This window comes from Petaurus breviceps, unplaced genomic scaffold, assembly GCF_028583685.1.
Source record: "Petaurus breviceps papuanus isolate PSGF00001 unplaced genomic scaffold, PetGlider_PUasm1.0 90721, whole genome shotgun sequence".
NCBI classification, from domain to species: domain Eukaryota; kingdom Metazoa; phylum Chordata; class Mammalia; order Diprotodontia; family Petauridae; genus Petaurus; species Petaurus breviceps.
Window position 1 is genome coordinate 4,269,814 of NW_027187322.1, and position 11,695 is coordinate 4,281,508.

At 54.2% G+C, this 11,695-nt stretch overlaps 1 protein-coding gene across 1 annotated transcript in view; it reads right to left on the bottom strand.

Annotated features, from left to right (window-relative positions):
• Nucleotides 1-987: 987 nt before the first annotated feature.
• The window catches only part of TBX10 (T-box transcription factor 10), a 14,750-nt gene continuing 4,042 nt past the window's right edge, over nt 988-11,695 (bottom strand). Inside the window, exons 2-8 of the mRNA XM_069066122.1 lie at nt 9,424-9,700; nt 9,221-9,322; nt 7,744-7,915; nt 6,267-6,422; nt 4,434-4,501; nt 4,036-4,127; nt 988-2,722 (exon numbers count right to left, since the gene is read on the bottom strand). Coding sequence (XP_068922223.1) covers nt 2,382-2,722; nt 4,036-4,127; nt 4,434-4,501; nt 6,267-6,422; nt 7,744-7,915; nt 9,221-9,322; nt 9,424-9,700 — 1,208 coding nt within the window. The 3' untranslated portion in view covers nt 988-2,381. The remainder of the gene's footprint in view (nt 2,723-4,035; nt 4,128-4,433; nt 4,502-6,266; nt 6,423-7,743; nt 7,916-9,220; nt 9,323-9,423; nt 9,701-11,695) is intronic.

Below are 11,695 nucleotides of genomic sequence, written 5' to 3' on the forward strand. Positions count from 1 at the left end.
CCCCCCCTTCCCTCCTCTGAAGTTTGATCTCCTGCGCTCAAAGTCTGGCGTTGTCCCCGGTCTCTTTGCCCCGCCCCCCTGCCTTCCCCTCCCCCCCCAAAGGCAGCCCCTCAGTCCCTTCTTTCCCGGGGCCATTTCGTTGAAGGCTCCTTCCTCCACGTGTCAGCAGCTGGTCCCTGTCCTGTCTCGTAGGATCCCCAGCCTCCCCCCCCCCCATTCATGGACTTGGGGAGTTTCTCCACAGGCCACATATTCCTCATCCCCACCACAGGCTGGGGAAGGAGACGGCTCATCTTCATTGGTAGCAGATCCCTACTCAGTCAGACACTTCGTCTCATGACCGAAGCCTCAGTTTCGTCATCTGTACAATGGGTATGCTCTTAAACCTTGTTTCAGGGCAGTAGTGAGGGAGGCATTTTGTAAACCTCTAACCTCTGCACCATTTCAGTGCTTCCAAGTGCCTCATTCCTTATAATGTCAGCAAGAAATGTTTGTGAAAGTGGATCTGAAATTCTCTATCCAACCACAGAAACCTCCTCTGCATAGCTGCCAGCCCATTGTACCATGGGACAGCTCCTCTCTGTGCCACTCTCCATTGCTTTGGGGCCAAGGGAAGCAAGTCCATCTCTCCCCTATGATGGCTTTTCAGACCCCTGAAGGCAGCGGGCAGGTCAGCTCCTCCAACCTAAAGGTCTCCAATTCCTGCGGTCCATCCTGGCATGGTACCATCCCAAGGCCCTTTAGTGTCTGGACTGCCTTCCTCTGGACAGCCTCCAGTGGATCAACGTGATTCCCGAGATGTGCTCCCCCCCAGCTGGAGCCCACAATCTCAAGACTTTCTGACCCCCAGCAGAAGGGAGCTGGGCTGGTGCTGGCAAAGATGGCCTTGGGGGTCCCTCCCACACCCCTTCCCCCTAGCCCTGACACATTTTTTTTTCTTTTTGGAAAGGGGAAGGTAGGGTAATTGGGGTTACGTGACTTGCCTAAGGTCTCATGGCTATTTTTTTCGTGTTAAGCATCTGAGGCCAAATTTGAACTCAGGTCCTTTTGACTCCAGGGCTGGTGCACTGCACCACCTAGCTACCCCTCTGACACTCTCAGAAAATATTCAAAGGCAGCAGACAACATCTGTCTGGGCAGAGAATGCTTCTGTATCAGCATGGGGCCAGTCTGACCCACATTTCATCCTGCTCTGTTGAGCCCAGGTTCTGGCCTGTCATGATCTGTTTAGGTCCTGACTGGCCTCCATGATGTAAAAGGAATGCATTAGAGAGCAGTGTAAAGGTATACACGTGGGGACCCGCCCCCATCAGCTTCACAGCTGCACACATTCATGCCAATTCTTTAATGTCCAAGGGAAGGAACAGAGACATGAGTCCCGCCCCCCCGTTGCTGGGTTCCTGAGGCCTATGTCCCTTCTGGCCTGGCCTGGGTCCTCCCCAAACCAGTTGAGCCCAGAATAGGGGAGGTGGGTGTGGCAGGACAACCCCAAAGCAGGCCTCATGGTGTCTCTCCAACCCCCAGACTTGGGAAAATGTTGCTTTGTCAGGGGCACAGTATGCCAAGCTCTGATGGCTTTTATCCACTGGCCCAAAGACAGTTTGGGGCATTCCTGGGAGGTCAAACACGCTGTCTGAACGTGACCTCTGCCCCTGTGGGCCTCCCTCTTGAGGCAGGTAGGGGTGGGTCACTGCTGCTTTTCCCTTTGACCTGGCTGTGTGTGGTGGGGGAAGAGCAGGTAGGGGTTGGGGTGCAGGCTGTCAGGAGAGGACATAGAGGAGAAGGTCCCAGGACGGCTTACGGAGCAGAGCTGAAGATAATGGTCATTCACTTCAGCATTAAATTCCAGGGGGGCTTGAGAAGGAGAAGCCTCTTCCCCTACCCCCATGTGACTCCCCCTAGGCAAGTGGGAAAAGGCACCCCGAGCAGTCAGTAGAAATGCCAACAGATTGAAAGGCGGGGTTTAGGGCCCCCCTTCGTCTCCCTGCTCTCCCCCACCCCAGCTTTTGGGGAAGCTTGGTAAAGTCTCTGGCCTAGATAGGAACTAAGGTGTGGCTAGGAGTCTAGGAATTGGGGAGAGAAGTTGTAAGTGGATCTGTCTAGGTCACTTCCTTTTCCGCAGGACATGTAGCCTCAGTTTCCTCATCTATAAAATGGGTCCAAGGGGCTAAAAAGAGAGTGACTTGCCCCACACCACAAGATAGGAAGTTCTAAGGGTAGGATTCAAACCAGGTAGGAGGGGGTTGAGTCATGCGGTAAGGAGTTCTGCTGATAGGGGAGGGGGGCTGGAAGTTGGATGACTTCTGCTGGAAGTCATCTGGCCAGGGCTGTTCACTCCCCAGCCCTGCAGTGAGCCCCTTGGCTCTGCCCACACTGGATGCTTACTCTTGGTCCTGGCTGCTTGCCAGGAGACCCAGGACACTTTGAGGAGGCTGGAGATGAAGGGCTCCCTGGCTCCCCACCACCTTGGCATCAGGAACAGGGTAGGGGGATGAGCGGGCCCTGGCTGAGGCCCCCACGTATGGGCACCGGTAGGAGTTGGACCTGTAGCCAGTAGGGTCCAGAAGGCTCTCTGGGGGCAGGTGGGCAGCACCGATACGGGGGGACCCAGAGAACTCTCTGGACAGCACAGGGCCCATCAGGTGCTGATGGAGCTGGGAGGTGGTCCTGGAGACAGAAGTGGAGAATTTGGGCCGGAAGCTCTGGCCAGCTTTGTCCAGGTCTGAGAAAGAAGGAGTTTCCCAGATGAGCTCCACTCCTGGCTGGAGCCAGGTCTGGGGCCTCAGCTGTCAGCCAAACCCCCAGAGAAGGGCGTGTGTTAGGGGAGTCCTGAGCCTGGAGGGGAGCTCTGGGTGAAGCTGAGGCTCCTAGGGGAGGCCCCTGGGAGCTGAGTGTCACCTCATCTGTTCCAATCTCAGAGGTGAGATTCGATCCCCAGTCAGGCTTCCCCTCCCTCCCCCACCAAGGGGCCAGTCTGCTATCAAAGTCATCCTCACTGCCCACCGTCAGGAGACTGGAACTGAGGGCTCACTGAGAATCCCCTCCATACCATGATGGGGAGCTCACTCCCTCTACTTTGGAGTGCCTCTAACTGGCAGGAAGCAGGCGCTGCCTCTCTGGGCCCAGCTCGTGGTTGGTCAGTTGTGTCCAAAGTCATGGAAAGGTACTGGAGTGGTTCGCCATCTCCTCCTCCAGCCCATTTCACAGAACGGTAGGCAGAACATGGAGGTGGAGGGAGTGCTTGCCCCCCAAGCAGTCCCGGGCTTGGAGTCTGAGGTCTTGGGTTCTAATCCCAGGCCTCTCGTTTGTTACCTTGGTGATTGGTGACAAGTCCCTTCTGCACTCACCTGTGAAAGGGGGGCCTGAACTAGGGAACCGCTAAGGTCCCTTCAGTGATCTTCTGTGTGATCCTGCACAAGTCATGGAGCCTGCCTCAGTTTCCCCATCCACAAAACGGGAATAATCTTGATACTACTGAGTTTATGGGATCGCAATGAGACAAATATGTGGGACCCTCCATGTGCTCTAGAACCAGGGATGGGGATGATGATGCTCATTCTCTTTACTCTCAGCTTGTTCATGAGACAAGAAAGCATCCTGGGACAAGGCCCTGGCCTGGGGACATTCTCCCATAGTTAGTGTTCTGTGGACAACTGTGTGGATCCATAACACAACTGACTGCCCCTTGCAGCTGAACCCTGGTGTGGGGTGTGACCCCCAGTAATTAACCCTTCCCTCCCAAGACATGTCAGCAGGGCAGGAGTGCAGGCCTGGCCCCTCTGGGGCACATGGGGTGGGGTTGGAGGCCAGGCTGGAGGCCACACTTAACAGACTGAATGAGGGGCCCATCTGTGGCTTTCACCCACTGAGCCAACCCACCCCAGCTACTCCTAGATTCAGCCTTGCTGGTGCCGGGGAGGAAAGGAGACCTTCCCAGAGAAGAGGCTGGGCTAGGGACGGGAATCTGCAGCCCCTCCGAAGTCATGGACTCTGCCCCAGACTCCTCCCCTGTCACCCTGGAGGAGAGGGCCTTACCTTGCTCTTCCTGGGCCACCTTCAGCAGTGGGGCCTGGCTGCTCTGGCTGCTCTGGATCATGGGGCTAAGCGAGGGCCTTGGGGCCCTAGGCCTGGGAGCAGAAGCAAAGAGGCCCTTGGGTGCTTCAGAGGGGTGATGAGACAGGGCAGGGGGGACAAGGCTGGGGAGGGGTCTGTGTGCTTGAGGGGCCACAGAAGGTGTTGCTCAGGTAGAAGCAGGGGCCCAGGCCTGGGAGCAGAAGCAAAGAGGCCCATGGGTGCTTCAGAGGGGTGATGAGACAGGGCAGGGGCAACAAGGCTGGGGAGGGGTCTGTGTGCTTGAGGGGCCACAGAAGGTGGGCCTTGGGTAGAAGCAGGGGCCCAAGCCTGGGAATGGGAGATGTGTCTGCCTTTATTACCAGGTGTCTGGGTCACACTCTCTGAAGCCTTTTGCAAAGGGGTTGCTGGCGATCTTTAGCTGGGTGATCTAGGAAAGAGGAGATCAGTTGGTTTGGCTTAGGATGAAGAAGCTGGGCTAGGAATGAACCCTGCTGGGCTGAGGACCCCTATGACCCTCCCCCGACTCCTCATCACGACCCAGCAGAGTCCAGGAGTAAAGAGGCACCAAGCTGGCCACCTCTGATCCTCTCCACCCTCGCCCCCAAAGCGGTCCTTGTCCCCCCTGCCCCATGATCCATCCCCAGCACTCCCTTGACTCCCAGCTGCAGCTGTTGAGTATTGCCTCCCAAATTCTCCTGAGGCTCTGAGGCTGAGGGATGACCCAGTAGGGACTCAGGAATCTTATACCAGGGTCAGTGCTGCAGGGATCTGGGTTTGGTGCTGAGTGGTTTAACATTCTCCTCAGTGAATTATGTAAATGACTACTCTGGACCAGATAGGGAATCTGGGTATGTGCCAAAGCCCCATTCTACTCTGATGAAGGCAAAGATGACATGCCTATCCAATTTATGGGTGATGCTGAATTAGGAGGGAGAGTTAACATGCTGGATGACTAAAGCAGGATGTCAGCAGTCTCAAATTCTGGGCTAAGTCAAAGAAGATGAAATTGACTAGGAACAAATGTCAAGTCTTCCGTGGGTTCAAATAATCAATGTCACAAGAGCAAAATGGTAAAAACCTCACTTGAAAACAATTCATCTGAACATCTGTAGACTGTGAGCTCAGTACAAGTGAATAGAAAACAGAAAACCCAGATAACTTTCAGACAGCATTGAGTCACAATGTCCAAGACTAAGGGAGTGAATCCTACCATCCTCTGCCCTGGTCAGGTCCCTTCTACATCACTGTGAGTAGCTCTGGGTGACCCATCTTAGGAAGGCTTTCAATAAAGAAACCATGGAGAGGTAGGCAAGTCGGCTCATGAAGTGCCTTGATTTCATGTCACAAGAGGACTGATTAAGGCATTGGGGCCATTTACCCTGAAGAGGAGACTCAGGGGGACATGGTGGCTGTCTTTGGGTATTTGAAGGACTGAGATGGGAAACGGGGATTAGATGTGTCCTGTCCTGGGTTCAAGGGGAAGGACCAAAAGCAATATGGGGAAGTTACAAGTGGACATGTCAGGAAAGACCTTCGGAGAACCAGCGCTATTCCAAAGTGGAAGGGACTGCCATGGCAGTTGGAGGCTCTGGTTGTCTTTGGACATTGCTGAAAGAGCCACTTGTCTGGAAGGTTACAGATGAATGGCTGCCTGGTCAGGTAAGGCTTGGACCAGAGGGACCCTGAGACCCCTTCCTTGGGCTATTAAATGCTGTGACTTCAGGACCCTTCCTACTGAGTGCTTGTTCTGGGCTTAGGAGGGCTGAATGGGCTTCCCCAAATGCCAGGAGCTCTGCCCCACTTCCCCTCCCTACGGCCCTGCTTATAGGAAGACAGAGCATCCAATCGAATCCCCTCACTTTACAGATGAGGAAACCGAGGTTCAGAGAGGTTAAGGGACTCACCCAGAGTCACACAACCAGTAATAATCGTAAGTCAAATTTCTGCCATGTTTTAATGTTTCCTTTCAACAACCCTCTGAGGCAGGAAGTGAAAAGATTATTATTCCCATTTAAAAAAAAAAATAAAAATAAACTGGGGCCCAAAGAAGCCTGAATTGGGATCTGGGTTTCTTGACCCAGCAAAGAGCCTTTTGGGGCCACAGGAAGGAAAGATCTCCGGCTCCCTTAAGCCCAGCCCCTCCCCCAGACTCCCAGCTCCCCCTTCCCCAGCCTGATGACCAGAGCTCTCACCCTGTGGTTCTGGTAGGCCGTCACAGCCGTGAACTGAGTCTCAGAGAAGATGAAGGACTTGAAATTCTCCTGTGCATAGCGCTCACTGTCTTTGCGGGGGTCCACAAACACCACGTGGAATCGGGGCTGGTAGCGGTGCATGGAGTTAAGAATGATCTGGGCAGGAGGGAAGGCTGAGATGGGCTGGTGACAGGCAGCTGGACCAGACCCACAGCGCCCCACCGGGGGTCTCTCCCCTCACCAGTGGGAGGGGCCTGAGGGGGTCTGCATCACCTGGAGGGCTCCAGGAAGGGTGGGACCCCAGGGCACAGGACCTCGTGTCCTGCCTTCTCGGATAGAGAACGGCTCGCCCGGTGCCCCACATGAGAGCCCAGATTCTCCAGATCTAACATACAGCAGCACAATCCCAGTCCCCCAAGACTGGCTGAATAATCCAATCCAGAAGGCTCAGGAATTCACAAAGCGCTAGCCTCAGTGACACCGATGTAGGGTGGGGAGTGGGAGGGAGCCTTATCTCTATGTTACAGGGGAGAGAGGCAACCGGGTAGAGTAAATAGAGAGATGATCTCGGGAGCCAGGAAAACCTGGGTTCAAATTCTCCCTCTGAGGGATCCTGGATGTGTGACCCTGAACAAGTCACTTTCCTTCTGGGTGTCCCAGCTGGCTTTCCAATATTACCCATTACAGAACAATTGCGAATCAACATCAGTGGAGGAAGTTTCCACACTAGGAGCTCCCTATGCCAATGAAATCACAGGTCCAGTAAAAAAAAAAAAAAAAAGAAAGAAACCTGCCATTTAGAGAGGGAAGCGACTTAGGGTTAGGGTTTAGAGCTGGAAGGAGCCTTGAAAATCACCTGGTTCGACACCCCCATTTTGCAGAGGAAGAAATTGGAGCCAGAGTGTGGAAGCCTCCGTCTGAAGTCCCACAGCTAGTGGGGAGAGAGCCGGGATCTGAAGCCGGCTCTCCTGACTCCATCAGCAATGCTCGCCTCCAGCTTCTGCATCGCAGGCCTGGGGCTCTCGCTCCAACCTCAGCTCCCTGTGGGCTGGCTGCCCGGCTCTCCTCTTCCCCCCCCCCCCCCTTAGCCCCAGGACCGCGCCCAGCTCCATCCTCTCTCCATTCTCCGTCTCTGTTCCCAGATCGGCAGCTATTGACTGGTTTTCACGGGCTTCCTCTCTGACCGCCCCCCAGCATTCCCTGCCCCCCCTCACCCACCGTTCGGCTGACTCCCCGTTCATTTCGTCTTCCCTGCTTCGTCCCTATTCCTTGTCCTCTCCTCGAGGTACCACCTGGTGCCCATCCCAGGTGTAACGGCGCGAGGTAAAAGGAGCTTGGCTCCAGGGTGCCGGCCTGGGAGAGGCATGATTCCAGCGGGCTCTTCCCCCCACTCCCCTCCGGGGGGCGCCTTCATCCCTCCCCCTTCGTTTATTCTGGGCCCCCCTCTGCCCCTCTCCCTCGCTGTGCCCTCGCTCACGTGGCCATTCTCGTCCAGCAGATTGTTGGTGAGCTTCAGCTTGTCAAAGGAGACGATCTGGCGCATCCATTGGGCGCCCTTGGCGGGAGAGTCTGGGTGGAAGTGCATTCTGCCAGGGGTGGCCGGGTCCGCCTTTCCGGCTGCCAGCCACGTCGAGCTGTGGAAGGCGTATCTGGAGGGCAGAGAGGAAAGGGGAGGTGGGCGAGCCCCAGTCCTGGCTTCCTCCAATTCCTCTGCCACCCCTCTCCCGTGTTGGAGGGCAGCCTGCCCTGTGCTCCCCTTCTCCCTGGAGGAGGTGCTGGCCGAGCACCAGACTTGGCAGTCAGACGACGGGGGTGCCAGTCCTGCCTCCCCCCGACTCCTTGTGCGGCCTCCGATCTCTGAGTCTCAGTTTCCTCATCTGTTAGATGGGGGCATGTTCTCTACAGGTCCCTCCAGAGCAGGGCAACTGCAGCATAGATCCAGACCTGGGAGAGACTTCAGAGGCCATCTAGTCCAACCCTTTCCTTACTTTACAGATAAAGAAACTGAGGCACAGGGAGGGTAAGTGCCTTGTCCAGAGTCACACGGGCAGGAAGACTTGTAGTTAAAATCCCAGTGCATAGCACAGTGTTTGGTACAAGGTGCTTTTATTCATTCGTTCCATATTCATTCATTCACTCACGAATTCATTCATTCTGAGGCCCCATTCTAAGGTAGAAAAAAACAATGAATTTGTAGTTTAAGGCCTCTAGGTTCATCTTGGCTCTGAGATTACTGGCTGTGTGACTGTAGATAAGTTACTAACCCTCTCTGAGCCTTGGTATTCTCATCTTTAAAGTGTACTCATACCACTCCTGAGTAGACCTTAGAAGAGAGCAGCAATGGGAGCTGTGGTTACAATCCCAAGTCCTGACCCTGCGGTTTCTTGACTTTGGGCAAGTCCCTTCCCCATTCTGAGCCTCAGTTTCCACTCTTGTAAAATGAAGGGATTGATTGTTCAGTTATAGAATTTAGAGTGGAGGAAGTGTTTAAAATGAGGGACCTGAGGCACACCAGAATAAGAGCCCTCTCTCCAGCACCCCCTCTGTCATGAAGGCTCAACCAGCCTTCCCTTGGAAGCTCTCCTGAAGGGGCGCCCCCTGCTTCCCGAGGACGGCCATTCTGCCCAAATTCTTTGCCACATCCTCCTCTTCCCCATGCTCCTGGTTCCGCCCCCTGGGGCCAAGCAGGATAAGCCCGATCCTTCTTCCACAGAGTAGCCAGGAAGACAGTTCTCATGCCTCCTCCCCTCTTCTCTTCTCCTAGCTAACCATGCCCACTTTCCCCAACCCATCCTCCAACGGTGTCAATGAGTGTCTGACATCCCAAGGGTAGTAAGTGGCAGGGCCAGGATTCAAACCCACAGTTCCTAACTCCAGATCCAGTGTGAAGGCCCTGTCTAGCTGCAAATCCCCTGATCCCTCTCCTCTCCCCTCCTCGTCCCCCATCCTCCTACCTGTACCGCTTATCGTCTAGGGGGATGAAGTCCATGAGCAGGGCGTAGTCAGCCAGAGTGTCCATGCCCAGGATCTTCACCTGAAAGGTGGGGAACATCCTCCTGCCAGAAAACAGGAGTCCGTTACTCAGAGACCCTTGAAGAATGGGCAATCTCCCATCCTGCCTGAGCTTGGGGCTAGCCCTGCCCCTCTCCCGCTGTACCTTCCTGCCTTGGTGACGATCATCTCTGTCCCTAGCTGGTTGAATTCCTCCCACAGACTCTTCATCTCCAGCTGGACAGTCACATTGGACACATGGGGATTCTTCCAGCCTGGCTGAGGATGGGCCTCCCCTGGGTCCAGCCTGCTGGACTCCAGGGCAGCTGGGGCCCTGCTGTAACCCAGGGAGGGCCCTAGCCTGGCTGCCCACTCAGGGCTGGAGGAAGGCAGTGGGTAGCTCTCGGAAGAGGTCAGCACGCTGAGGCTGGCTGAGATGAAGGCTGGAGGAGAGAGGACAGTGGAGGAGAGTGGAGTCAGGAAGACCTTAATTCAAATACTGCCTTGCTGTATAACCACTCTGTGCCTCAGTTTCCTCATTTGTAAAATGAAAAGGGTAGGATACAATGGTCCCTAAAACCCTTCCAGTTCTGAGTCTATGAGGTTCCTGCTGGGAATGCTGGGCCTGGGGCAGCAGAGTGGGGCTAGGCCAAGGGCGGGGGGGGGGGTGCGAATTCGTGTCTCTCTTAACTCACTTTTCTTGCCAACCACTCAGACTGAGCTCAGCTGTTCTCCCATCATGAAGGAATATAAATACCCGCCAGATGTCAGCACCTGGTTGGCGTCAAAGCCAGGGTTACCCTGTCCTAGTCATGACCTTATGTCCGAGAGACCGTGGCTGCATGAGAGTTGGAGTGTCTGGTCTGAGTTCGAATTCTGCCTCCACCCTTCCTAGCTGTCTGATGACTTCACTCCCTCTCTGGGACTGAATTTCCTTCTCTGTCATTTGGACTGGAGAGAAACTAGGTGATCTCTAAGGAGCAGTCCAGTTCTAAATGCTCTGTATGTGTGGGGTGGGGGGGTGGGGCAGGGGAGACAGAGATACAAGACAGGGAGATACAAAGAGATGACAGAGATATAACAGAGACCCAAAGATAGAGAGAGAACAATGGCAAGTGAGAGGCTGTTTGAGATCATTAGCAAGCTTCCTTCCTCACACTTCTCTCTGAATCCATCCATCCGTGTGAATTCCTTATTTGTGATCTCATTTGTTCTTCACATGCCTGGGAGGCAGGTTGATAATAGTTAACATTTCAATGAAACATTACAAAAATACCCGAGCCAAAGGGGACAGAGACAAACAGGGATGTATAACCCAGAGCTCCAAGCTTCCTGGCCAGCCAAAGCTCCTGCTTCTACCCCACTCGGCTCCTGAGATGCCAATGGCTCTCTCTCCACTCCAGTTGTGAACCTCCAGTACTATGATTAATGTAATAACCATGTTTTATACAGTAATTTCATATTGTTGTGATGGAAGGACTGTTTCAAGGAGCCATGTCCTCCCACTGCCAATGGAGGCTGGAATCTTGCTGGGACTTGGCAGGAGGTCTCCCAAGCCCCCTGGTAGATGCCTGGACAAGAGGAAGATGAGGGTAGAATCCCACTGGATGGGCTGGTATGGATGAACTAACACCTGCGCCGTTGGAGAGAAAGCCCTCATCAAGGAGATCCCAGGTCAGGCAAGTGACCTCACACTTTGGTCAGAGGCTGGAGGCCACTTGTTAGGTGTGTGGTGGTTGAGATGCCTTTTGGGTTGGCTCTGAAATCTGAGGATCTGGATTCAAAATCTTCCTCTGGCTCTGGCTCCCCACGCCTGGAAAGCACACCCTCCTCAGTTTGGCTTCTTGCACTACCTGCATTCATTCAAGATGCATCCCCAAGCACGTACCTCCAGCCTAGCAGAGATCTTTCTTGGTCCCTCCCTCCCTTCCAAACTGCCGTGTATTTACTTTGTATAGGTCATGTATATACATGCATGTGTCTCAGTTGTCTCCCCCAACAGAATGCAAGCTCCTTGAGGGCAGGAATTGCTTCTCACAAATCATGAGAAGCACGTGCATGTTTGCATGCGTGTGTACATGTCTGGGTGCGTGCGCGCACACACACAACAATACCATGAGAATGTCCAATCATCTCCAATCTCAATTATCTTGGTCTCTGAAAGATGAAGGTGCAGACAGCCCATCCTGAGTGGCCCCAGAAGTTAGGGCTAGCAAGATTTTATACTTTTTTTTTTAAAGCAATGGGGTTAAGTAACTTGCTCAAGGTTACACGGCCAGTTATTTCTGGGTGTGGTGCTAAGTATCTGAGCCCAGATTTGATCGCCAGGTCATCCTGACACTGGGGCCGGTGCTCTTACTCACTGAGCCACCTGGCCGCCCCTCAAGATTTTATACTTAAGGAAGGCAAAGGGAGCTGAACTTTTAAAATATCCCCCC